Here is a 26359-nt window from a genome sequence, read left to right as displayed (position 1 = left end):
ACGCCCACGCCCGACCCGGCCAGCGACGCGCCTTGACAGCCCGAGAGAGCTTGCTCCGAAACCATGGTCCTGTGATCCCGCCATCCACCATCCATCTCATGGGACGCCGCGGCTCGCCCACCACCACGTGACACGTGACACGCTCTCCGCCGCCACAGGCCTCTGTCCACCGCTCACTTCCACCTCGCCATGCCGCCCGACGCCTCAGAGTCCCTGGCCAACCGCGACTCGCCCATTCCCGTCGTCCAAGTCCACCATGCTTCCAACGACGGCACCCCGACTCACACCAAGGGCCACTCGCGTCGCCTCTCTGCCAGCAAGCTAAAGAACAAGCTCGAATCGCTAGGCGACACCATGACTCGGGACTCGAGCAGCAGGATGGGCGACAAAATGATGAACCTGTACGTGCCTCCCGGTGCGCATCCAAGGCGTGGAGAGTGCAACTGACGTCTCCAGGCTGCTCTCGCAGGTTCTCCCCTCTGAGGACCTCTCGGACGGCTCGCCTCCAGATGCATCCCCATCACCATCTGGAAACACGCCACAGGTCAAGGACCGCCGTTCCCGCACCTATGTCGCTCGGCCAAGCTTCAGCATCCCTACCATGTCGTCCAACTTCCGTCGCTTCAACTCGCGAATTGGCGTAGCGTTTATAGCCCAGAACAGGGCCATACGCCTCTTTACCTGGGTGCAGCCCACCCAGACCCTCTCTTTCCTCTTTGTCTGGACATTTGTGTGCGTGAACCCATATCTCCTGCCTGTGCTGCCGCTGGCCTGTGGCATGTTCTTTGTCATGGTACCCGCGTATCTTACTCGCCACCCGGACCCCGTAAGTAGCACACGGGATGTGGACCAAGATCTGTGGAGAGGGAGTCTGGGGGGCCCGCCACTAGCCGACGCCACGACTATCAAGCCCGCGCCCGAGTTCAGCAAGGACTTTTTCCGCAACATGCGAGATCTCCAAAACTGTATGGAGGACTTTAGCCGAGCACATGATGCCATTCTCAGCTTCTTCACCCCCCTGACCAACTTTAGCAATGAGAACCTCTCGTCGCTCATCTATCTCATCCTGCTCGTCGCCTCTGTTCTCTTGTTCATCAGCGCACATCTCCTCCCATGGCGAGCCATCCTTCTCTTCGTCGGATACGCAGTCACTGCCCTCGGCCACCCGGCTGTCCAAGACCTGCTCGCCACCCCCGAAACAGAAAAGTTCATCACCCACGTAGAGCAAGAGAGCCGCTCGTTTCTCCTCACGCTTTCCCGCGCCGACATCGAGCTCGAGACATGGCAGGAAACACGTGAAGTGGAAATCTTCGAACTCCAGCACCGCCCGCTCCACGACGAGCATGGTGAATACGAGAGCTTCATCTTTTCCCCTTCGCCCTACGCGCCCTTGTCCCCCTCGCGAATCAGCGGCGACAGACCGCGCGGTACCCCCTTTTTCGAAGACGTGCTTCCGCCCCGCGGCTGGCGCTGGAGCGACAAGAAATGGACGCTGGACCTGCTCTCGCGCGAATGGGTCGAGGACCGCTGCGTCACGGGCGTCGAAGTCGAAATCGAAGGCGAGCGCTGGGTCACAGACTTGCACTACGAGGTCCTCGAGACCCACCAAGAGCGCGCTGCCCACGACGCTCGCATCAAGAAGAGGTCCTCGTCAAAGGGCGGTAGCTTGGATCTGGCGGCCGACCAGGAGAAAGAGGTTCTCAGGCGCGCGTGGGAAGAAAGCAAGCCTAGTCGCAAGGGCGAGTGGAGGCGACGGAGATGGGTTAGGGGCGTTGAGAGGGTGCCGTGGACCCAGGGACAGTAGGGATAATGTAGCATTTGTCTCGATATACCAGGAATACACAATTGAAGATTAGCCGACTGGGCTCTTCCCACTGTACAGCAGGCTATGGAGTGGAGTTAAGACGAGCCAAATCCCAATTTTGCGACCACATTGCAACTCATGACTTGCCAAAGTAAGTAGTCCAAAAGTCACTCTTTCGATTACACGAATACCCACCAGAATACCTCCTCGGCACCACCAGTACTGCGGGAGAAGAAACCAACTTGCACATTGGAAATGGACATGTAGCGCTCCCCCAATGCTGCTGCAAATAATTACATGGACCATAAATGCCCGACCCGTGATTTGCATGTCCCCGTCAAACGCCCGCCATAAGTATGGAGAAGAAGCCTTTCCCAACTTGGCATGTTGCACCAAAAAAAAGGACTCCACACTATGCCATCCAAAAGACGCCAACGACGCCCCCCCTCCCATTCCAACAAGCTTTCTTCTTCTCTTTCTCTCTTCTTCTTCCTATATATGTATATATATCTCAGACACACCATTCATTCTTCTCAACCAGCCCTCTTGTCCTCTGCTTCCTCCATAGGCGCCGATTCCTTACTGAGATAATCCGCGTCTTCGGCCTCTTCGTACTCAGCAATCAGGCCCTGCACCACCTCCTTTGCCTCGTCAAACTCGCCGAGGCCGTCCTTGAACGGCACTTCGCGCTTGTAGCTTTCGAGGAAGGCGTTGCGTTTGCGGAGGGTCGAGTACTGCGCCACTATGCGCTTGAAGAGGGTTGCGATGCCCGTGTGGTTGGCGAGCATGAGGCCCGAAACACGGTGTGAAGATGTCACGTAGGGAGATTTCTTCGTGAGCGCCACTTGGATTGAGGCTGGGCCCCATGGGATAAATGTCGCGAGGCGGCGTTCGCGAATGCGCATGAGCGATTTGTGTACCTTTGGAGTTGAGTCAGTGTAGTCCAAGGCGTAGCAGTGGGGAAACAACGCACATCTGAGGGGTCGGCTTCTCCTTGGATGATATTCAAGATCGACATGTAGCAGCTCTTCTTGGTGGGGTTTGTCGAGACCATGCGGTTCTTGGGCTGCAGCAGGCGTCTCATGACGTCCAAGACAGTCGTCTTACGAACAGTCTTCGCCTGCTCTACATTCTCGCCGGAAAAGGGTGTGTACGAGGTCATCAAGAAGTGACAGCGTGGAGTGGGAATCAGCGAGGCGACAATGCCGACGAGGTCGTTGTGCATGTAGCCAGGATAGCGCAGAGTGGTGGTGCTGGCGGACATGACTGTAGAGACCAGCTGGTTGGTCTGTTCGAACGAGGGATTCATGACATGCAGCCGGTCGGCGGCAATCCTGGTGAGGGCTCCATTGTCAAGGACGACCTGCGCAGTTAGTGTTGGGGCTCGGAGAGGGAGTCATGGCTGTACTACTCACAACCGAGTCTGCGTTTTGGGTCAAGCGCCTCAAGCTCAGCAAGCTGTTGTAGGGCTGCACCACAATATCGCCGTCCTGGGTGTTGGGAAAGACACTGTACGTCTGGATGAGCTTCTTGGGGAACCGGTCGTTCAGGCGCTCGAGCATGTATGAGCCGAGCCCAGAGCCCGTGCCGCCGGCAATCGAGTGCAGCATCATGAAGCCCTCGAGCGAGTCTGAGCCGTCGGCCTCGCGGTCAATCATATCGAGAATGTCCTCGTGCACCTGCTCGCCCATGCTGTAGCCCATGCCCCAGTTGTTGCCCGCACCGGTGCCATCCTTGTGGATGTAGAAGTTCTCTGGGTTGTAAATGTTCTTGTACGCACTCGCCTGGATCGAGTTGAGCACGCGGGGCTCCAGGTCCAGCAGAATGGCGCGCGGGATATATCGCGTATCGTCGGACTGGTAGAAGAAGACGTCCTTGCGGTCGCCGCCCTCGGTCGCAAAGTCCTCGAGGTTGCCGTCCTTGTTGATGCCGTGTTCTTGGCAGAGCTGCTGCCAGAACTGCTGCCCGACGCTGTTGCCGCACTGGCCGGCCTGTAATGTTATGATTTCCCTAGCCTGAATTAGCTGGACCGCCGTCTCGCTTGGTGGTCGCAGTGCAGGCGTACCTGGGCATGGTGGTTTCGAGCGGCAATGTGGTTGGCGTACGAACGCGCCTTGGGCGGGGTTCACGCGTCGGGTCGCTAAGGAAATGTTTGGACCCTGCCGTCATGGCTCGTGGCGTGTGCTCCTCAACACCATGTCGCTGCACAAAAAAAATAAAAAGTCACACATTATATTGTTTTACTTTTGTCAACCGCTTCGAGCCCGCTAATGCTCTTCTTCTTCGTCTTCTGCCAGCTTAACCAGCGATTTCCTCTGGAACCCAAACATAAACTGGAACAAGGCGGTATAGATCAGACAGAACAAGTTGATCCGCAACACGTCTAGCCATGCCAGCACCGTCACCCCATCCTTGGTGCCCTCGTGCCACGAGTTCCGGACCTCCAGAAACAGCTTGGGGTCGTCCGTCACCACGCCGTCAAGCCCCTGCCGTATGTCCCACCGCATTTTGCTCTCTTCGTTGACCGTCCATGCATATACGGGCCGGCCGTCGCTCTGTGCTTTGCGTATGAACAGCCGGCCCCACGGCGTCATGAGGATAGCCTGGGCCATGTTGAAAGAGACGTTCGGGACCGTGAAGAAGTATGACGCAATAAGCGTCGAGAAGCCAATATGCGAGACCGGGAAGCCTGGCAGATACCGTGCACACAGCGGCAGGTACTTCGCCGCCCAGCACCCGAGAACGATACGGCTCGACCAGGGCCGCGAAGGCGAGGGCGGCGCACTTCGTATTGTGTCACCAATCAAGCGCATTACGTCGTCGGTGTCATTGTCGAGCTGCCCTCAATTAGCCCATGTCTAGGGAGAAGGCGCCGACTACAAACCTTGATATCGAGCAACACCCACATGTCTTCGAGCCCGGGCTGTGCGAGATATTCGAGCAGATCCGCAAGACGAGGCATTGGCTCGTGCGGTTCTTTCAACGTCCTCAGCTTACTGATAAACTCATAGTCACAGTCGAGGACCTTTTCATCTCTGCCAAAGCATCTCTTGAGATCTTTGTCCTGTATAGCATCAGTGGACAGTGCTGCCGTGGCACGGCTTGGGAACTGACGTGAGATAATACAACCACACCATCCTTTGTGAGATGAATGTCCGTTTCTAGGCCCTCGGCGCCAACCTCAACAGCACCTTTAAAGGCACCCATGGTGTTCTCAGGGAACTTGGCCTTGTACCCCCGGTGCGCAATGGCCTGTGGTTTTCGCCGCCCGGATGCATCTTTACGTGCAAAACCAAGGGCCGCTATATTGAGGGTCAATACACATGCACACGTCAACCCCGCTCATTCCATCGAAACCTCTCACCTGCAGGGAACTTTGTCTTTGGACCGAGGAGAGGCTGCTCGACAATCTTGTCCAGCTGCTTCGTCAGCCCCTCAAACACGGGCGGTACTCCAACAACCATGTTTTCGAGAAGGGGTGTTTGCACGTCGAGCGAGCTGTCGCCGTCCGTCTCGACCCCAGCCATGACGAAATAGGCCTTGTAGCTACTCAACAGTCCGGCAGTTCCGGAAGCGGACTAGGCGGAGATTTCGGCGTTAAGGATACGACTGATGCAGAGTGAACAACGACCATAGGACAGAAAATGGGCCAGCATGCAGACTAGATGGTAAGCACGCTGATTGCAAAAGGGCATATACTCCGTTCAACTGCGACATGGACAAGCTCCAGACAAATTCGCAGTGCGGCAGCTCGAGATAACCCATGGCACAAGGCACGGCGCGCACGCGCTACGCAAAAGCCCTCGTGCCTTCTTTTTCCCTCTTCCCCCACCAGCTATGCAGGTCCTTTCCCAAACCTCGCCCCATTCTTACGGGCTGTAGCCCCAAGTGTCTTAGAACCATGGATCCCATGTTGCCCCAATGGGGATAGATGGATAAGCAATGCGTAGCACCATGGTGTGCGATTGGCGGGAACAACAAGCTAAGCTTGTTCCAAGACTGCTTTGCTCGAAGCCCCCCCGGATGTATCAAGTCCCGGCTCCACAACAATACTCGTTGCAGATGTATGCTGTCTCGCACGCACGACGTGTCAGACGTAGGGAACAACGGGCGACGCCGTCCACTCAAAATCACCCACACCCCGTTTCTACGCACGATACGGGACCATCCGTAATCATGGAAGAAATTCAAAGTCAACGAAACAACATGGTGAGATTTGAGGGAGGTGCTGATTGACCCCCCCCCCTTTCATTAATTCATTCTTCTCTTTCCCACGTGATACGTGATGCTTTGACCGCAACGCACATGCACATGCACATTTGTAGCTTACGTATTGCCAGTAAGACCAAGGGGGGAGGGGAAAAAAATTATGAACGGTGCCATGGCCACACGAATAATAGGACCGATGGAAGAATTCCAGAATCGCGTGTATCAGCACAAACAGAAAGACAGACAGATAGACAGAATGAAAGAGAGAGAGATCTACCGCTAAAAAAACATCTCCACTTGTGAGGCGTCGATCTCCATACTTGTACTAAATCATCAAACACATATTCTTCTTCTCCTCTAACAGCGCACTTAATACCACATGGTACGCAGACACACAGACACACAGACCATCCATCCATCCATCCATACATACATACATACGTACATACCAAGCAGCCCCCGTGCGTCTCGACCGGCGCACCCTAAATCCATACACAAGCTCACACACACCCCGCATGTGACGCACCTGCTGACTGACCGCAACTTTACCCCCTTTTTCTAGCCAGAGAAGGGAAGAAGAAAAATGCCACGCTGGAAATTATACGGGAGGGTGTGGGCTTACATCTTTTTCCGGAACATGAGGCTGCCGGGGATATGTAGGGGTAATGGTGTGATGTGAGAAGGGGAGGGTAGAAGAGGGAGAAGGAGAAGGAGAAGGAGAAGGAGAAGGAGAAGGAGGAGAAGGAGGAAGAGAAGGTTTGGCGAGGATACACATGGTCATGTGTGTCATATTTAGCGGCTGGCATGTAAAGTCGGTTGTGTAATTGTAATCGAGGTATTGGCACTGCGAGTTGATGCGGCTGAGCATACATAGAGAGAGAGGGAGAGATATGCCATGGATGCCTTTCTCACATGTAGTACGCATGGCTGAACTATGGTGGCTGGACGCATTGGAGCACCTTGGTCATGTTGTCGTGTCTCTATTTCGTAGTCTGTAGGAGTGGTCATGCAAACAACAAGTGCCCTTTGTTACCGCTGATGACTATTGTCCAAGCTCCCACACTTTTCAATTCATCATCCATTGCATACTTCGGCTGCCTCATGTATTTGTCAATATGTCGGTCGCTTCATTCTTTGCTTCTTCCGTCGCTTTCACACCAGCTAATGCCATCGGATCGCGCCTTTTGCGGTCTGAGTTTGGGGCGGCCCCTCCGGCTTCTCACGCTTGTCGTTACTCCGTTTGATAAACCACCTCTCTTCATGCAAATCCGGGGTTGCTGCTGTTTTCGCCCCCTTCTTACGAAGCCACCTCGAACTGCGGTGTGTACTTTGCGGCAGCCTTTGCGAATTCCTCCTTCTTGCTAGCCCAGTCTGCGATGGCCGGGTGTTGTGGGGCCACCGACTGAAGTTGTGTCTTCATCTCCTCCGTCTCTTCGTTCTTGCCCAGCAATGTGTTCAAGACAATCATGTTTGCAATTGTGTCGGCCGATGTGCCGTCGATTGAGAGGGCTTGTTGTAAAGCGGCCTCAGCTTCAGGGAGGCGGCCAAGATGGAGCTCGGACACGGCTTGCGCGACGAGAGAGTGTGGTGAGGTGGACTGTGCAGTTGTGGCCAGTTCCTCGAATACGTAGAATGCGGACTGGTATTTCTCGCCGCCCTGGGGTAACATTAGCGTCTTGTCGAACAACCTATGACAATGTAGGCAAACAACGAACCTCGCGCATGCCAACCCAGCTCTCAGCAATATTCACCAGGAGGCTGTCTTGTGCCCATTTCCGTGCGCGCTGGGCTTCCTTGGCAGCGAGGTCTGTACGGTTTTGCTGGAGGTGGATTTGCACAATGAGCGCTACCCTGCGCACGTGTCAGCCATTGTGTCCCAACTCGGTGTCCCTAATACGCCGATTGGACCTAGGCATGCTGAGGGAACATACGCATCCAGGCTGCCTTGGTGCTTGCTCAACAGTTCAAGCGCAGCCTCTGTCTCTCCGGCCCGCTCGAGAATCATACCCACGCAAAGCTGCACTGCCAGGCTCTCCTGTCCGCTCTGCTCAGCTAGTTTTTTCGCCTCGCTCAGGACATCTTTGCCTTGCTCGTAGTCTGCCAGCAGCTTTACCGCGACAAGATCCGGTGTCTTCTCCGCTGCGAGTTCGCTGGATACTGATTCTGCCTGGCCGAGGGCGATTTGGCTGCGCAGCTTGAGGACGCGGGCAGGGAGCGCATTGGAGGCGGAGAAGGAGGATGTGTCGAAGTCGAGGACTTGTTGGTAGGCGCCAGCGTGGAAGGCCGAGTGGATGTTGATGAGCTCTGGCGGGCGTTAGTGGGGGCAGGCGGGTATCGTGAGAGGCGCCGGCGCATACCTCCTTCTGGGGAGTAAGGATCCATGATGTGCGACTGCTAAGGGGAATCGCGAGCAGCAAGAAACAAGGACGACGTGAAGCAATGGGCCGGGGACTGAAGATGCAATCGTGGTGTTGAAGCCAGATTGAGTTTGGCCTGCTTGCTCGGACCCCGGCAGCCGCTCATTGGCTGGCTGGCGCGACTGTCTTGCATGGTAGGCGGAAGTGGGTGGGCAAAGGGCTTCATTCTGTTCTACGCCATCTCGACTTGAACGCACTCACACTCTGCGAATAACAAACGTCATGAACCCCGTTGCAGGGGGGATCAGCTGGGTCTTCATCCTCTTGGACAAGTCTTCTTCGCCAAGCTTGGCTTCAACCGTCCACTCTGTCCCCGTCTCCTCGCCAACCTTCTTCCACATATCCTTCCATGACTCGACGTTGTGCCAAAAGGCATTTACATCCTTCATCAAATGCGCAATTTTGCCGGCTTGGGGCTGTCCGCCTTGCCGCCCAATGATGACCGAGTTGGGCACCGGCTTCAACAGCTGAGCCACGCGCTTTGCGGCCTTGACCTGGCCGTCCCAGTCGAAAAGGTGGAAGAATGAGGCTGCATTGACGATATCAACGGTGCCATCCAGCTGCTTCAACTGCGAGTCAGGGTCGAAGATGTCGGCCTGCACAAACTCGGTCTGCAGCGTCGACCTGTCAAGGAACATGTCGTAGCCAAAGTCCCAAAAGTCCCTCTTGAGATCAGAAGCATACGTATTCCCCGACGGAGCGCCGTCGCGGACAAGCTTGCGAATGTCTTGGCCCATGCAGCAGCCCAGATCGAGGAATCGCTCTCCATTCTTGATGCGGCTGACGACTTGGTGGTACGCGGGCCCTGTTCCGATGGAAAAGTTGAGGAAGCCCCAGTTGCCCAGACATGGGTAAGGATGCTAGACAGAAACATGAGCCTGGCTCATTCACGTGGCAAGGCAGACTGACAATCTTGAATGCCTCGTCCCTGATGTGCTTGATGTGCGCTACCACGTCCGCCCGGGGCACCTTGCTGTAGCTCTCGAACAGATCCCTGACATCGGGCTTGGGCTCCTCGAGCTCGCTGGTGTACCAGGACAGTAGCTCGGGCTTATCGACGTAGGCCTTGGTGGAGACAATCTGCTCGACGGCGCTGCGCTCTTCGGCGGCATCTCTCGCTGGGGCTTGTTCGGTCATGTTTGTGTGTCTCGATGGGATGCTTGCAGCCAGCTGGATATCGTGTCTTCACCCTCCGATGCCCCTCTCTTTATGCGTCTTTTGTGACGGCTGAAGGTGACGAGGCGGCAGCCATGTGCGCCCTCATGCTCAAGCAGGACTTAGTGTGCAGCTAGGCCGCCCTGTACATCAGGTTTGGCTGCAGGATCAACCCCATGTCGGCAGTGTCGTTTGCACGCAGAGAGTCGCATTTTTCTCGACGCACATTTGGCTGCCTTGGATGGGGACCAAACACGGCCATGGTGAGAGGTGCAAATGCATCGTAACGAGGGCCGTCTGGGCGGCTGGACATGCCGACTCGACTTAGCACCATGGTGGGGGATGGCGGGGCAATTCCGCGCGCACAGCGGACCAGTGACGTGCATAGGGCTGGAAAATTGTGCCCAACGCAAGCAGTAAGGAAAACTCAAACCTCCGCCCTGGCCTTCTCCATATATACCCGCCGCTGGCTCTGCAAATCCTCAGTCTCATTTGGCAGCCGCTGCTCAGCAACCGCGACATCTCGCCCACACACCCGCTGCACTCGCTTCGCCTCTACGCGCCCTTTTACCGACACGATGCCTTCCATTGAGCACCCCACCATCAAGGGTAAGATGCGCAGAGTTTGCCCAGCGACAAGACTCATCTATCCGTGGGCCATGCTGGACGACGGCTAACTGGCGTTCCTAGATGGCTGGTTCCGTGAGATTTCCGGCATGTGGCCCGGCCAGGCCATGACGCTGCAGGTCAAGGAGGTTCTTCACCACGAGAAGAGCAAGTACCAGGACGTGCTCATCTTTGAGTCGACCGACTACGGCACCGTCCTCGTTCTCGACAACGTCATCCAGTGCACCGAGCGCGATGAGTTCTCGTATGCTACACTGTACATGGGCATGCCCGGGCGCTCGCTGATACACAAGACAGCTACCAGGAGATGATCACCCACCTCGCCATGAACTCGCACCCCAACCCCGAGAAGGTCTTGGTCATTGGCGGCGGCGACGGCGGTGTGCTCCGCGAGGTCGTCAAGCACGACTGCGTCAAGGAGGCCGTTCTCTGCGACATTGACGAGGCCGTCATCCGCCTCTCCAAGCAGTACCTGCCCGGCATGTCTGTCGGCTTCGAGCACCCCAAGACGACGACGATTGTTGGCGATGGCTTCAAGTTCCTCGAGGACAAGAAGGGCGAGTTCGACGTCATCATCACCGACTCCAGCGACCCCGAGGGTCCTGCTGAGGCCTTGTTCCAGAAGGAATACTTCCAGCTGCTGAACGGAGCGCTCCGCGAAGGCGGTGTCATTACCACCCAAGGTTGTAAGCCCTCTCTCAACCCTCTACTTTATGCACATGATTCGACGACCTCCCCGCGCCCAACCGGTGCTGTTTCGGTCAGCGGCTAACATTTCCCTCCGTGTAGCTGAAAACCAATGGCTCCACATGCCCCTGATCGTCAACCTCAAGAAGGCCTGCAAGGAGGTCTTCCCTACCGTCGAGTACGCGTACACCACGATCCCTACCTACCCCTCGGGCCAGATTGGCTTCATGGTCTGCAGCAAGGATGCCACCCGCGACCTCAAGAAGCCTCTTCGCAGCTGGTCTACTGAAGAGGAGGAGTCTCTGTGCAGGTACTACAGCAAGGAAATCCACGAGGCATCCTTTGTTCTGCCCATCTTCGCCCGCAAGGCTCTTCGATGAGCAGTTTACTTGCCTACCTTTTCTTTAGTTCCGACTTCACTAGATACCATGACATGTCCATGACTCCAAAAGACTGCAGAGTCATGACCTCGTCATTACGAAAAGCTCTCGAATGTTTTGGGCAATTGTTTTCGCACTGTACGCAGGCTAGAAGAACTACTTGGGCTCACACACAAGCCAAAATACAGAACATTTGGTTCCCGCGACACCTTCCTTCCACTTCGTCCTTGCTCCACGCTGCTACGTGTACACAATGGCCCTGATTCGCTGGCAGATGCTGGTGTGGCGGTAACATGGGGGCTTGAATGTTAGCGATGTTGATCTGATACTCTAGCAGGATTGCGTCAGTAAGATGTCGACAAGCGCTAGTTTGCGACGAATGCGCCTCAGGTTACTGCTGCCGCGTGCCCTCGCGCGCCGACGATAGGGGAGCTGGGCCGTTTTGGAGCAGCGCTTGAACAAAATGACATAGGACTCCAATCGGGCCAGTGAGATTTGTAGGTTTCAGCACGCAGCTCTGGGCAAACAGAAGGGTGCGAATCGGCGATTCGGGCGTATAGGCGGCGGAGACGGGCGCTGCAACGTCGTGGGCAGCGACTACTGGCCCTTTGCCATCTATGTTCTACACAACGTGTACCGTAACCACGTCTCCCTCCCTCACCCCATGCGACGGCAATGCGAGGTGTAAGAAGTCTGTGGGACGGCGGTTCTCACGGCAGCGATTCAATGCAGTCGGGCTCCGCTTTGTCAACGTGTTGCGAAAGTCAGCTTTTAGCGAGGATGGAGCTGTCTCGCCTAAACCAGCTCTGTACCAGAAGTTGATTCGAATCAAAGGAGGCCGTCGACGGAAGCAAACTAGTCTGCATCGGGCCCAGCTGGTCGATTGAAGAACGCTTCTACTGTGCGGCGACGCGGTTCGGGACGCGACTGGAGAGTGTCTGTTCTGAACCATCACGGCCAGCCAGTAAGCAGCCATGGCCGAGAGCACATCAAACTCGGAGAGTATCGCTACAGTAGGAACCGACGGCTGGATCGGCTGGCCTATCTCCACACGGGAGGGAGTGCTGGCCTGCCAAGGAGGCGTCGCGCTCTCGAAGGAATCTTGACAGCTGAAGGGGCCGTGGCCATGCGGTGGAGCGCGCCGAAAGAGACAGGCTCGCACTCGCCTCTATGCCGCCTGAGGCTTGGGGGGATGTGTGTCAAAGCAGTGGTTGGAGTATAGCTTCGTTCTATGTTTGGTGGAAGCCCCGAGGTGGACCCACGAGTTTTGTGACACGCAGAGTGTCACGACGAGCCGACGGGTTAGCCGCAACACATTGACGGTGACTTCGTTTGAGGCTGGCGCGTGGGGCCGGAAAGTGGCTCTGCTTCAGCCTGGCGGTGACAGCCATGTTGTGCAGATGTCAAAGTCAATATAGGACGTCTTGCAGCGTGCCTAAGACGTGCCTCAACCTGCCCTTCAGTCATTTCCCATCCTGCGCCGTTGCTTCTTTGTCACACGGCTTGCCGTTGTGTTGCGTGTGTACCCTTTCTATTTCTTCCTCTTCTTCCTTCTCTTCTTCTTCTTGGTCGTTTTGTTTCTTCGGTTGAGCAGGACTCTTCCTTCACCATCCATCCCTCTTGAAGAGCGGCCTGCACCTCTCGCTAGCTGTGACCAAGCACCGAGAAACAAGACGACTCACGCCCATGCAGTAGCACGATCCACCGTTCTCGCTGTCCTTTTTTTTTACATAGTTATCTGCCTGGAGGATTCAACTTCCTTCGCCCGGACCGTCTGGCTACGTTCTCCTTTCGTTGTACATACTTTGCCGCGGCAACCGATACCGCGCCTCGGGTTAATACTCCGTCCGCCCCCGAACCGCACACAGCGACAACAAGCCAGTTAGATAGAAGATTTTGCCAAACAGCCCGCTGCCGATCCCGCCGCCTGACAAATTCGAGCGACCATGTTGTCGGCCAGTTTCCACAAGAATGGGGAGCCGTTCAGTCCGGCAAAGATCCACCCCCTCCTGTCCCCACGGGCCAATTCGAGTTTCTCCGACGTTAAATCCGTCGATGCCGACGCATCATTTAATAATCTCACTCGCCCAGAATCGCCGCAACCTCCACAGACAAGCGTCCACTGCCCCCCGGACGCGCCGTATAATGCGTCGGTAACAACGGCTGAAACTGGCGGTGCGCCCGCTGTCACACACCAACCAGCCAATCTGACCTCGGACGACGTCGCTCGCAACCCAACCCCCATCCCTATCAGCACCTCGTCGTCCATCGAGAACCTGTCCGTCTTGCCCCGCGTGCCTTCATTTGGCGAGAACCGCACACGCAAACACCGCAAGAACGCTTGTTCCATTGACTCGGCCATTCCCCGCCAGACTATTCTCAAGGCCCTGCAGTCCCGGCCCCCACCCATGCCAGCCACCATGGACGCACCCGCCGTGGACGGCGCCAGCAACGAGCGCAAGAGCACCCGGTCCAAGAGCATCACGCACTCGCAGCTCGTCAAGGCCATCTCGGAGCTCGAGCTGGACTCTGGAGACATTTCTGCCAGCAGGATGGCGGCGCTTGCCTCGCCTTGCTTTTTCCACAAGAAGTTTGACAAGGCAGTCAACCTGGGCAAGGTGCTCGAGGAGATGTCCGAAGACGAGACGATTTCGCACTCGAGGCTCATGCAGACGGCATGCAGCGTCCGCGAAGTCTCCAAGCAGCTCCAGCGACGGCCCATCAAGATGACAGTGCGCAACGTCATGATCGTCACAAAGGCCCGGGACAACAACCTTGTATACCTGACGCGCGAACTGACCGAGTGGCTCATGATCACGTCGCGTTACGGCTCCGACGTGGGAGTGAACGTATACGTTGACCACAAGCTGCAGAAGTCGAAGCGCTTCGATGCTGCCTCTCTGCTGGCAAAAGACCCGCGCTACAAAAACATGCTGCGCTGGTGGACTCCTGATCTCTGCTGGGAAACGCCCGAGATCTTCGACCTCGTCCTTACCCTCGGCGGTGACGGCACTGTCCTCTTCACTTCGTGGCTTTTCCAGCGCATCGTGCCCCCGATTCTGTCCTTCTCGCTCGGCAGTCTTGGTTTCCTTACCAATTTCGAGTTTGCGCAGTATCGCCCCGCGCTAGATAAGATCATGTGCGAAACGGGTATGCGGGTCAATCTCCGCATGCGCTTCACCTGCACTGTATACCGCTACCAGAAGAACGCCGCCCAAGGATCGCCTCAACATGTTGAAGCCGAGCAGTTTGAGGTGCTCAACGAGCTCGTCATTGACCGCGGCCCATCGCCCTACGTCTCCAACTTGGAACTGTACGGCGACAACAACCTGCTCACTGTTGTGCAGGCAGACGGCTGCATCTTCTCCACGCCTACCGGCTCGACTGCCTATTCGCTGTCAGCAGGCGGCTCGCTAGTCCACCCCGATATCCCTGCCATTCTTCTGACCCCCATCTGTCCTCACACTCTGTCCTTCCGCCCCATGCTTCTCAACGACAGCATGCTCCTGCGCATCGCGGTACCCCTCAAGTCGCGCGCAACTGCATACTGCGCCTTTGACGGCAAGGGCCGCGTCGAGCTCCGCCAGGGCGACCACGTCACCATCGCAGCCTCGCAATATCCGTTCCCTACTGTGCTCTCCCAGCCCACCGAGTGGTTCGACAGCATCAGTCGCACCCTGCGATGGAACTCGCGCGGTGCAACGCAGAAAGCATGGGATGGCGACGAAGAGGACGAAGACGAGGAAAAGGAACCAGATTTCGACATCGACTTTGACAATGACGACGTTGATCGCGATTCTGGATACAGTGCTGATGGCAGCACGGTAGATGGTAGGGGAAGCCCCATCAGAAAGGGCGTGGTGTTGCCTTTTATGTAAAAGGGATAACTCGGCCAATAACCCGTGTCCACTCATTTTGATACTACCTTTTATTTCTGGCTGCTCGGGCAGGTTCCCAGTGGTTTTGGGTACCCCCGTGCATTTATATAGAGAACTTTTTTCTGGATGTATCTGTGGATGTTTTACGTTTCGTAATCTCTCCTTCAGCATCACATCTTTTTTTTCAGCCGTTGTTTTGATTTCCCCCTTTATTACTGTCTTCTTCTTCCCATGCTTATGTGTGTGTGACTTTTTTTTGAGTTCGGCATCACTCACTCACTCACTCACTTTGCATGACAAGATATTTCAAAAGAGTACATATATGCGTGCGCGTATACATGTGTAGGAGATGGAAAGATTCAACACTTCCTGTAGAGAGGTGGTGAAGGTGGTGGTTTGGGGCGGTTATTTGTTTTGAGCCTTTTTTTTTGCACGTACGATGATATCCTTAGAACACGACATGCGTCGATGTGTAGAAAACGACACACTATCGTTTTACCCTCCTTTCCTTTCTTCACATGGAAGAAGAAAATAAATAACGTATATAACGTCTACAGTAGAGTACACAGTGAGATAGCAACTATGACTACCGACTTCCTACTTAAATACTTAGTTAGATATAGCCACGTGATATGCTGCGTGATTCTTCATCGGCTTGGATCACGCTGACTACGAGTAACCCAGTGTCTATCCTAGTGTGCTGGGATGCACGATGTACCAGGCCGCATTCTCTTCTGATTTACGTAACATCACCTCGTAAAACATAGCACCTCCAGTCTGGTCTCTTTACAATTGGCCCATCTCTGGTTTAGAGTTATTTAGAGTTGATTAGACTTATCAGCTTATGCACTGTAAATAGCTCTCTATGTAGGGATTGTAGTTCATCCTACCTGGCCGTTTGTCTCCGATCACCTCCGAACCTTATTTTGCCACTCTCTCAATAAAGAAATCCTAAATCTATAACCTTAAATCTTACCATTACTAGCGGTACGAACTTCGCGGCATGGCAAACTTATTGGGTGTATCAGACACTTCGCTGGATAACATATCTGCATTTGAACAGAAAATAAACTACATATATTGAAATCTGATCATACTGGTTAATGGATTTGAGTGACTAGACTTGGGTCTACGTGACATACTCAGTCTAGATAACCTAGATATCTAACCGCGCTTTGTACTGGAGCTGCTTGACTCTGGTTGGCGCTCTAGGTTAGCTGTCAGACCAGGATCATATCAGTCCATCTTACTATCGTGTGCAACTTAGTATTAATAGAATACGTTCATGATGTGGTGAGAAGTAATTTCTGAATTACTAACATGCAAGTGCTGTAGGCCAAGTGTCCTTGGAGTCAATTCTTGAAGGTTGTACTAGTACGAAGGAGCTCGTAATTTTTCCAAGTCTCCACCTACTATCCACACGTAAATATTGTTCTAAGAACCGCTATAAGGGTATAGCACGGCACGGATAGCAATAGAAGATATCAGTAGTATCAGTACGAGTATTTCACGAGACGCATCGCTGGTGAGCCATATTAGTGATCAGAGATATTTAGATACTACATTGAAGCTAGGCTACGGAATAGAGCACCAGGGGTTCCCACGGGCTGATGCGGGGTCTGAAGGTTGTGGTGTGGTTTGGTTTAGTCAAGCAATACAGGCTAGGCAGGGCCTCAAAGCATACGAGCTCCGTCGTATATTCGAGTCTGCGGAACCGCCTAAATACAGTCAGATATCAGGATTATGAACTGTCAAAAGAAAGTTATCAGATGAGCTAAGCGCGTAAACAGCCGCTTATGGAGTACAGTTCTATCATCACCTAGCAATGCCCTTCTGAGCGCAGCTCTTTATAACAAGAGCGATGTACTCCAATTCCTTATCATTCAAGCACTCTTATTCCATCCGTTTGGTATTTCCCCTTGCACCATGACAGTGCTATCTCTACTCGTCTGCCTTCTCTTAGGCTTCTCCGTTCATGGCAATCCCCTGCCTTCTGAAGATCTGCATTTTGATCTCTACTTTCACCACGACGAGGTCGCTCGTCACGTACGCAATGGGGATGGCGAGTATGCAACCGAGCGAGCTCTCATGAGGCGATTGGACGACCATTTCCGAGCCAACGAGTCAATCCACGAGTTACGCACGCGCGATTTGCAAAACAAGGAACTCAACTCCCGGGCTACCGTCTTCTATAAGCCAAATCTAAACGCTGTGTGCAGACAAAACGGGCTGCTGCAGGCGCATCCCACTGCAATCCGTAATCCGTGTGTCTCTCCGAGGCAATTTAGCGTAGACTGCGACCCGGATCCACCAGGCGACTATGTCCTCACAGTCCATGGGTACTGCCAAACCAACTACTTCTGCGTAACGGTTCTCAAAGACACGCTTCAAATCATCGACCCGGATAACATCCAGCTCGGGCAAGCCGTAGAGCCCATCTGCCAGAAAACCGTCTACTTCAAACCCTTCCAAATCACAAAGAGCCTGGTAGACTTCACGACGGACTGGTGGACCGCGCCGGGCAAATTCAAGGTCGCTTTCGGCCGCATGGCGCTTCTCGTCGACACCGCGGGCGTGGATTACAAGCTCAAATTCGAATACAAGGTTACCACGTCGGTTCTGTGGAGCGTGGCGGGCACCAAGTCCATCGAGAGGGAAAACACGGGCGCCGACCACGAGTATGAATTGTCGTACAATTATGATGGAGTCGACAACATGCAGTTTCGAGCCGGCACCACAGATCTTAATAGTATCAGTGGGGCCACCAATCTCATCCTCAATGTCTATTTTGGAGCTGCTTCTTAAATCGCGGCGATGTAGTTGGTAGGCGTTGGAGAGCTGTGGTGGGCATGGTGAAAATGTCTCCCTGAGTGGGTAGCGCTCGAGAGCTATAAGAAAAGAAAAAAATATGTTAGGCATGCACTTTCCATCTTTAAATACTGATTTCATATACAATCACACCAATTTCTTTGAGAAGGCTTTATCAAATAACCAATTAGGGAGCGGGCATACCTACCTGACGAAAGGTAATGGAATAACAATAACAATCGTATGTAATGTACTCCACCCCGTTGTGAAAGTCACTGCGTCAGCACGTCCAAGTCACTCATGAAGCAAACAAAATAAAGTCTCCGCAATGTACTACTACTACTACTACTACTACTACTACTACTACTACTACTACTACTCGTGCTTGTTTTTTGCACAAAGTGGCGTTTCTGATGTACACCGAAAAGCAGGTACACTGCGTTGCATGCATGCTTTTTTCTTTTTTCTCGCTTGTGGCGTCTGACCAGGTCCATCTGTTGGATACATACAGTAGTTGATCTGCAATCGGTTAAATCGCACATGTACACACATACATACATAGCTTGTGTAAAGCTGTTTGGCTTGTATGTGATTCCTGTTCACTGGCCAATGCCTCATACAAGGTATGCATGTACGTAGAGGCAGCATAACGCAGAGACAGGGAATAGCGGGCTCAAATGAACAGATGTTATACTAAAAATAGGATTGACTGTCCAATTTTCATGTAAGAAAAAAGAGAGAGAAAAAAAAGAAATGACGGCTAGATATGTTTTCTCGCTTTCTGTGGTATAAAACACGCTCGTAAAAAGAAAAAGAAAAGAAATGTATGCTCACCCTCGAACAGGGCTCCTCCAAATGAATATAGCCAGCCTTTTTCTCTCCTCTTGTCTTTTTCTTTTCATGAATACCCCGGAAACCAAACCATTGCAGCTGGGACGCCATTACAACCAACCACCCCCAGAGAGAAAAAAAAGAGAGAGAGAGAGAGAGAGAGAGAGAGAGCAAAACAACGACACTCAACTCAACCACTCAAGCCCCATCTTTATAACTCAATCCCCCAGCCTTGACGTCGAAATCAATCAACTCATCCATTCCACACACCCTAAACAACTCCCTAGGCCCATACCGCCTACCATCCTCCTCGACACTCTGCACATTGCCCAACTCCTTCATTTGCTGCACCGCCTTGCGCACAGCAGGGTACACGACCTCGCAAGCCAAAAGAGGAAAAATAGCCAGTTTGTACCCCATCTGGCGGCACTGGTTGACGGAAAAGTCCGGAGACACGCCGCCGGGCACGTTGTTGAAGAGACAGGGTGTGGGCGCGAGATCGGCGCAAACGCGAGCCGCATCTTGGGCCGAATTGACGCCCTCGAGAAAGGCAACGTCTGAACCCTGGGCAATGGCTGCGCGGAGACGCGTTATGGCTTCGTCGTAGCCAAACGACTGCAGGGCGTCGGTGCGGGCAATGATGACAATGTCGCCGCCGGACGCATCGCGGGCCAGCACCGCCGCGCGGATCCGCGCCTCAAACTCCGACGTGCTGACGAGCTGCTTGCCGTTGAGGTGCCCACACCGCTTGTTCACGATTTGGTCTTCCAGGTGCAACCCGGCGACGCCGGCGCGGATGTACGAGGATACTGTGCGGCCGACCATGACGGGCCCGCCATACCCCGTGTCTGCATCGGCGATGAGGGGCGTGCGGGGCGACAGCGAGGCTAGCATAGCTGCATTCGAGGCCATGTCGTTGAGCGTGGCAATGCCCATGTCGGCGGCGCCTAGCCGTGACATTGTCGTTCCTGCGCCTGTCTGTTGCAATGCTGTCGTTAGCCGTTGTCCATCATGGCGACATGGCGACATGGCGAACATGTACGAATAACACGAGTAGACCACTAGGGTACCGTGCCTCCAACTTGACATGACGTACCATGTATAGACAGTCTACGCCTTCTTGCAGCGCTATGCGTGCTGTGAAGCCATCGTATACACCCGGGCACGCAATGAACTTTTCTGGATCCGCGAGCATAGCCCGCAATTTCTCAACGGCTGTCATCTTGCCTGCGTCTTTCTTCTGGATGGACGGCCTTGCTTGAGAGCCGCTCTTAGTTTCCGTCATTGTCCTACTTGGTATGCTATCCTGGCCCTTTCTTTGTACGTAGGATGTGCCTATATCCGTTGGACTAAAGTAAGAAACGCTCGGAGATTGAGGAGACGTTGTACAACGAAAAAAGGCAAGGTCGATCTAGTGGTGACTATAAATGTCTACCCGACTAATAGGTAAGTCGGTAGCCCTAGAGATATGATAAGATCAAGTCATGTATCATTGCCTCACTTTTAGCCAAGCACCGATAGGATCTCGCTGAGTTTCGGCGTCTTGCGTGATTCGTTTTTCTTATGGCAACCAGAGACGTTTGAAAGGCATATGTATTTTCTGTCACACTCCATAGGATCTCCAGAAAAAAACATCAGCCCCCACTGATGAGTATTAATATTCCGAAAAAAGAGGCGAAGGCTATACCAAACCACCGGATTCGGTGTGTGTATGCCCGAACGGATAGAGACCCGATCAAGTAAGAGCCCTTTTCTGATTCGTACGTTGGTTCTACACCAACCGGAGACAACTCCTCGCTGGTGTCCCGCAGTCTAGTTTGATTTGTATCGATTGCGCATCGAAGTATCTCCGATTCAGCACAGCCATTGGTACAAAATCATAGTGAAGGTTAAGGCGGCTGTTATCCTAGTTCGTGGGCGCGCGCATGACTTGCATCGATCGCATTTCTAAGTTCTATCGGCCAAATATCCATGATATTAGAATCGGACATTGGCGCAAAACGGAAAGACGTTAGGAGGGATTAAAAAAAATTCCATTCAAAAGCCTCTACAACTCACTGCACAATCGGGGAAACATCCTCATGTAACCAGAACCACATGTGCACCCGGAAGATAGGCCAAGTATCAGGCTCCACGTAAGCGGCTGCGAAGAGTCCAGGTTGAAAAGCCCATGTGGTGAGGACACCCCGCAATTCATGCCGCCTTCGCTGACGTAGTGTCGCTTGCCGATGTTGGCCAAGGTCTGTCCGATACATGCGCCATACGCATGACTTCTCACTGGCTGGGTAACAAGAAGGCGCAGAAAAAAAAAGCTCGGCTTCGCCGATGTTAAAAGCGGCTTGTTGAATACGCAAGGCAATGTCGTATGAGAACGAGGGGATGTGATGCCCCGATTGGTATGCTGACCGACGCCGACATACGTGTACATGTGCGCATGGCACTCCTCAAGGGCAGGGGAAAGCATGGGGATTTAAAGTGAGCGGTTGGCCCGGACCGTAGTTGAGTGCCTGGCTTATGCCTCATGCTCGATTTCTCCTCTGTTGTTGACTCTTTAGAATTATTGGTGCGAGGGTCGACGTTGGCGTTTCGTTATAGTTTGGATGCTTGGTTTCAACCGCCCAAAGCTGAATGCAGGTTTACTGTGCCTTCAAGGTCGTTGCCGGCTCTTTACTGACGCAGGAGAAGCGACCTTAACCCGGCATAGGTCCTAGGCTGAATGCTTCTCACCAACTAGAGAATAATCCTTTAGGTGTGTTGAAATGTACCAACACAAGGCAACGCCCCAAACTGAGAGACGTTCTTTGCACCCGTCTCACACCTTTGGAGATTCGACAAAGTGCAGGTCAGCCGTGCGACTAGGTATCATCTCGCCGCATCTTCGATCACCAATTCCATCGTCATAACCTCCACCACCTGCGCTTTCTTTGGGACAGACCCAAGAAACACACCAGTGGTTCAGGTGAGCAATAAGGGGCTTTTTTTCATGCGGGAAATGTCCTGGTATGATGCCTGTGGTCCATCGAACGAATGATATCGACACGCTTCCGGTTCCGATGCAATACCAGGTTATGTTGACGCGGATCTTGCATAGCTTCGGAACTCTTCCCGCCCTCGCATCTAGCCGCGAGACTATTTCCGGGACAGTAAGGTTTAACCGTACGTGTAACCCATGTTTGGTGCGTTCCCGTGTCCAGGCATCATTGGGTTCATTGAGCCAACCGGAACGCTAGGCACGTCAGCGTTCGAGAACGCAAACCCGGCAGCCCAATCATAATCCGGGAATTGGTCCAATATAGGGGGGATTCCGTAGTCTTGTCCATCCCAAGTGTCGAAACCACCACCCATCACTGAAGGATCTGGTTGCAGCTGGGGATTGACCAAGCTCGGATCAAACTTGTTCATCGAAAGCTGTGTCCTCAAGGAAGGGTCTGTCAGCTGTTGCTGTTGTTGTTGTTGTTGTTGGTGATGATGGTGATGTTGCTGTTGTTGCTGTGGCTGTGGATGTTGTTGCTGTGGCTGTTGCTGCTGCTGTTGTTGTGGTATGTATTCTTGAGATATTCGTTAGTCCTAAGTCAGGAAGAAGAAATGTACATTGCTTACGAGATCCGTTCTGCTGAGTAGCATCGTTAGCAAGAAGCGATACTTCTTCGCCGTTGTACGGGTTCTGCATGTTGCTAAACTCTTCTCGCCAGTACCAGAACATGTCGTAACTAACGCTCATGCTCAATCGAGTACGTAGCCTCAGATATAGCGATTCGACGCGACCGTCCTTCTTACGGAACACCTTGTCACTCCCCCAGAGGTCCTTCATGATGTGCGCTGTCCGGAAATGGATGTCTCCTGGTTGCAAAGACACATTCTTCAAGAATTCGTATGCTTGAGAAAAGGCTCGTTCGCCTGCCATGACATCCAGGTGTTGTGCGAGTGGACTTTGGACGAGCCTGAGGATTGTGAAACCGGCCAGGGTAATGGTTCGGTCGATGAAAGACTGCGACACGGACGATAGGGGTATTTTCTGTGTCGTTTGCATTGTCGCTGCTGACTGAATGACTGAAATGCACAATGCATAAAACCGGGACAGGCCCTCCGCATCTGGCCCGGGGTTCGTTGGGTGCGCGAAGAAGTGGAATGCCATGACGTGTATACGGGCACAGCTTAGTTGCAGAGTATCTATTTGGTCAGTAAATGTTGTACAAATGCGTGGGAAATGGCTTACCAAGGTCGCTTGGAGATGACGGAGCCAAGCTGAGAAGCTGCGAGTCGAATATGCCAATCAAGGACCGCAATACGCGGACGTCGCAGTTGATGGATTGTAGGTTGGTCTTGCCCATGGCGACCATGGCACGCATGAGGATGATGTAGATCTTGTGGAGAAACTGCAAATCAGCTGGAAGGTAAGGGACCATATCCTCCCGATCTTGTTCGTCTCCATCAAAGAAAGACTCGGCAAGAGGCGGAATGCCTTCCACGGTGCTCGTTCTACATGTCGTCAGCTAAAAGAATGTGCAGGGCGGTTATTTTCGAAACCCACCTTATCGAAACAATGACGCAGCACAGCCAAAGTCTAGCGCGCTGCACTTTGAGTGATTGGTCCTTCTCGAGCGGCGTCCTGGCGAAATCCTGGCCTACGCCCGCAATGTGCAGGCCTATCTGGGTCGCAAGATGTACGGCTGAGCCACACATGAGGTGTGTTGTATCCTTGTACATTGAGTTTGTGGGCAATCGCCATGTGCAGAGAATGAGCAAGCCCTGGATTACGGGAACCTGCGAGGTGCGCAATGCCATTGAGGAAAAGGCCAGCTGAGTGATTGGTTGGCTTGTCCTCTCGAGTATCTCGGGATGCTCAGCGTACCGGCGGGACCCCGTGACTACAATAACCCAGAAGAGGAATGGCGACTGTTCGTAGTAGTCATTGGGTGGTACGCTGGGGTCCAGAACGGGAAACAAGGGATGGTATTGGGTGAAGTAGCTATGTAAGACGTCAGCGTGCGAGGATAGGGGGGGGGGGAGGGGGGGATGGGGGGATGAGGCTGGTGTCGAGCTTACAGGGTGAAGCAGTCGTCGATTCGCTTTGCATCGAGCAAGAAGCCGTCAATGACGCGAGGTATGGTGCACTGGTTGTCGGAGCCTTTTCTGGTCGGGGGCCTCGAGTCGAAGGCTGGCGACATGGAGTCGGACGCGTCGGTGCGGCCTCCAGAAGGGTCGGAATAGGTGGCAGAAGCATGTTCCATGGGGGTGTAGTTCTGCATGTCGACGCTTGGCGAGGCGGTTGAATGCGGGTAGTTTTGATCGGTGGGCGGCTGGCCTTGCCGCATGTTCCAGCGCAGCTCCTCGAGCTCTCGCCGCATCTCTGCTTTTGTCTGGCGCAGGTTCCTGGTGGAAGTCGGGAGGATGCGACATTCCAAGCCCATTTTCTTGCAGCGGCCGCATGGGTCATGCGGGACCTTGTGCTGCTCAACATCGCAGCGAATCTGCAGGGTCAGTGAGCCGGGTGTCTGGCAAACAAAGGGGGCGTGTCGCGTGCTGTGGGCGGCACAGAGGGCGTCGGTACCTTTTGCTGGCGGCATTCGACACATGCCTTCCGTCGTGGAGTCGTCATGTTGGCCTGATTCATCTACGAGGTATCCACACGCAGCTGGCGAGTCGCAGCCCCAAGTGGCCGTGGTGTTCCGCGTCGCAATCGGCGAAAAAAGGCACACGAGAAGATATAAGGTGGGAATTTCGCCATGAAGTGAAGACGCACATGTGCAATTAGCACCCTACGTCGTCATCGGGGCGTGCAGCAACGGTGCGAATCGGATGGCGGGGGAATGGGACCGAGGATTGGGCCGAGGGAGATCTTTTTCTCGAGCGCGCGCACGTCTCAAAGTTCTTTTTTCAGCAGGTCCCCATGGCCGCGCGCGCTGTGCTAAATGTTTCTGTTAATAATCCGCCATGGCTGACCATGGTCGTGCGCGGCGAAGCTAACAGGCTTTGTTGTCTGTGTGGAAGGCCATGCATGCATCGACGACACGCGATTTTGCAGGCTAGCTAGCACGGCGTATCCATTGGCCGTCTGCTGTATGAGATTGAGCATGGCGCGGTCGATCTGCAAGGCGGCACCGATCTGCACTGCATGTGCAAACTCTGCGGAGGCCTTGCGGGGGAAGGGAAGGGAAGATAAGAGAAGCAAATGTGTTTAGGAGCCAGTGCCAGTGCCAGTGCCAGTGCCAGACTTTGCCTTTGGTGGTAGCGTGGCTTGCGGAGAGGACCCTGGGCTAGAAGGCATGGAAGCCAGGCAGGAAAGGCCGTGTGGAGAGGGACAGGCCGGCTGGAGCCGGTCAAGGAGACGTGAGGTGTCTGCGGCTTGGGGTGAGTTGTTTGCGATGCTGGAGATATGACCTTGCCGTTTCAAGCAGAATGGAGCAGAGTCAGGCAGAGCAGCTAGCGCATGGTGGTCATGTGTCGGGCGATCATTGGGGACTGGCGATGGGCATGCGTGCCGTGTCGCGGGCGGGGAGGGGGAGAGGTTTGGCAGAGCTGGGAGTTGTTGTGCAGTGCGAGGGTGCACGTCGAGGGCAGGCCAAGGCGGTCGTCATGGGTGGCAGGTAGGGCTGTGTGTCGTGGGCGGCGTGAGAGGACGTGTGGCGCACGCACACGACGACAGGCGGAATTGTCGCGTGGCCCGGCCAAGCCAGTGGCTTCGTACGAGGGGAGATGGCGTGGTCCTAGCGCCACCGCCGGATGGATAGTGCCCGCGCATCAAGTGAAGCGGCTGCAAGTGTCTAGGCTGCAACGAGGCAAGGCGTCTTGTGCAAGATTGGGGATCAGGTACGGCTGCATTGGCCCGGCCCACCAAACACGTTTGAAGGACGAGGAAGGGCCAGCGAGGCGTGGGTGGCGGCACTGACACGGCCTAGGGTAATACTCGGAAAGTGCATACACATGCTGCATTGGTGTACTTGATGCTGGCGGGCTGGCGGGCTGGCCGGGCACGCAACCAAGGTGTGGCGAAACGGCGGCCCAGCGTGCATCGCCAAAGCTTGAGTCGAGTGAGTGGCCAGGGGCGGCGGCGGCGAGGGCGGCGGCGGCGGTGGTGGTGGTGGTGGTGGTGGTGGGCGATGCGTTCATCCGACACACACGGCCAGCACCAGCGGCCAGCGGTATTGAGGCGGATTACGCAAAACGCGCTAGGCGAATGCGGCTAGCGGGTGGGGCGCTCACCAAATGCAAATCAAGACGCACACATCAAGTCTACCTGCTGTGCACGTGGAATACGCCCGGTATTACCAAGGGGTATTCTCGGGGCGGGAAGTATCCTTCCTCCTTGCTGGGGACGGGAGCACCACGCTTCAAAATGTGCTTGGCAGCGGACACTAATGATTGCTTTTGTCTCAGCCCTCCCACTCCTGTCTATGCCTGCTGCCTGGGCCCTTTCCCCGGAGATACTGAACTCGGAAGGATCCATGTGCATCTACTACGAGCTCGGTCAACGGTACTGTTTGCTTTTTCTCCGTCTGGGCGCCATCATAGGACAACACCTTGCCTTCACCGGAGCCATGGATGGAAACAATGGCATACTGC

The 26359-nt window shown here is 54.3% G+C and overlaps 9 protein-coding genes across 9 annotated transcripts; 4 read left to right on the top strand and 5 right to left on the bottom strand.

Annotated features, from left to right (window-relative positions):
* The first annotated feature begins 18 nt into the window (after positions 1 to 18).
* Positions 19 to 1915, top strand: SETTUDRAFT_167306 (uncharacterized protein). Its single transcript, XM_008024107.1, has 2 exons — positions 19 to 401; positions 457 to 1915. Exons 1-2 carry the CDS (start codon positions 190 to 192, stop codon positions 1802 to 1804), a joined length of 1560 nt encoding a protein of 519 aa, XP_008022298.1. The 5' UTR covers positions 19 to 189; the 3' UTR covers positions 1805 to 1915.
* A 294-nt stretch (positions 1916 to 2209) lies between these two features.
* SETTUDRAFT_45648 (uncharacterized protein) lies at positions 2210 to 5331 on the bottom strand (the record flags this gene model as incomplete). The annotated part of the gene is made up of 7 exons (XM_008023743.1): positions 2210 to 2724; positions 2778 to 3167; positions 3220 to 3814; positions 4133 to 4641; positions 4689 to 4868; positions 4919 to 5106; positions 5169 to 5331. 7 exons carry the CDS (start codon positions 5329 to 5331, stop codon positions 2338 to 2340), a joined length of 2412 nt encoding a protein of 803 aa, XP_008021934.1. The 3' UTR covers positions 2210 to 2337.
* A 1622-nt stretch (positions 5332 to 6953) lies between these two features.
* SETTUDRAFT_167303 (uncharacterized protein) lies at positions 6954 to 8450 on the bottom strand. The gene is made up of 4 exons (XM_008024106.1): positions 8371 to 8450; positions 7945 to 8317; positions 7729 to 7864; positions 6954 to 7670 (listed from the first exon to the last, which is right to left on the bottom strand). Exons 1-4 carry the CDS (start codon positions 8393 to 8395, stop codon positions 7311 to 7313), a joined length of 894 nt encoding a protein of 297 aa, XP_008022297.1. The 5' UTR covers positions 8396 to 8450; the 3' UTR covers positions 6954 to 7310.
* Positions 8451 to 8582: 132 nt separating this feature from the next.
* On the bottom strand, positions 8583 to 9567 carry SETTUDRAFT_146292 (uncharacterized protein; the record flags this gene model as incomplete). The annotated part of the gene is made up of 2 exons (XM_008024105.1): positions 8583 to 9290; positions 9340 to 9567. 2 exons carry the CDS (start codon positions 9565 to 9567, stop codon positions 8628 to 8630), a joined length of 891 nt encoding a protein of 296 aa, XP_008022296.1. The 3' UTR covers positions 8583 to 8627.
* Positions 9568 to 10011: 444 nt separating this feature from the next.
* SETTUDRAFT_167302 (uncharacterized protein) lies at positions 10012 to 11483 on the top strand. The gene is made up of 4 exons (XM_008024104.1): positions 10012 to 10194; positions 10276 to 10456; positions 10510 to 10895; positions 11002 to 11483. Exons 1-4 carry the CDS (start codon positions 10164 to 10166, stop codon positions 11277 to 11279), a joined length of 876 nt encoding a protein of 291 aa, XP_008022295.1. The 5' UTR covers positions 10012 to 10163; the 3' UTR covers positions 11280 to 11483.
* Positions 11484 to 13699: 2216 nt separating this feature from the next.
* SETTUDRAFT_103052 (uncharacterized protein) lies at positions 13700 to 15157 on the top strand (the record flags this gene model as incomplete). Its single annotated transcript, XM_008024103.1, has 1 exon — positions 13700 to 15157. One exon carries the CDS (start codon positions 13700 to 13702, stop codon positions 15155 to 15157), a length of 1458 nt encoding a protein of 485 aa, XP_008022294.1.
* Positions 15158 to 17083: 1926 nt separating this feature from the next.
* On the top strand, positions 17084 to 17962 carry SETTUDRAFT_37095 (uncharacterized protein; the record flags this gene model as incomplete). The annotated part of the gene is made up of 1 exon (XM_008023720.1): positions 17084 to 17962. The coding sequence occupies one exon, from the start codon at positions 17084 to 17086 to the stop codon at positions 17960 to 17962; it is 879 nt and encodes a 292-aa protein (XP_008021911.1).
* Positions 17963 to 18994: 1032 nt separating this feature from the next.
* On the bottom strand, positions 18995 to 20018 carry SETTUDRAFT_103668 (uncharacterized protein; the record flags this gene model as incomplete). Its single annotated transcript, XM_008024102.1, has 2 exons — positions 18995 to 19774; positions 19893 to 20018. 2 exons carry the CDS (start codon positions 20016 to 20018, stop codon positions 18995 to 18997), a joined length of 906 nt encoding a protein of 301 aa, XP_008022293.1.
* A 1928-nt stretch (positions 20019 to 21946) lies between these two features.
* Positions 21947 to 24395, bottom strand: SETTUDRAFT_25720 (uncharacterized protein; the record flags this gene model as incomplete). Its single annotated transcript, XM_008023659.1, has 6 exons — positions 21947 to 22344; positions 22397 to 22966; positions 23013 to 23275; positions 23328 to 23765; positions 23843 to 24267; positions 24348 to 24395. 6 exons carry the CDS (start codon positions 24393 to 24395, stop codon positions 21947 to 21949), a joined length of 2142 nt encoding a protein of 713 aa, XP_008021850.1.
* Between the last annotated feature and the right edge of the window lie 1964 nt (positions 24396 to 26359).

The sequence above is a fragment of the Exserohilum turcica genome, assembly GCF_000359705.1.
Source record: "Exserohilum turcica Et28A unplaced genomic scaffold SETTUscaffold_11, whole genome shotgun sequence".
NCBI lineage: Eukaryota > Fungi > Ascomycota > Dothideomycetes > Pleosporales > Pleosporaceae > Exserohilum > Exserohilum turcicum.
The sequence above is the reverse complement of the archived record's forward strand: the minus strand, read 5'-3'. Positions and strand labels throughout refer to the sequence as shown.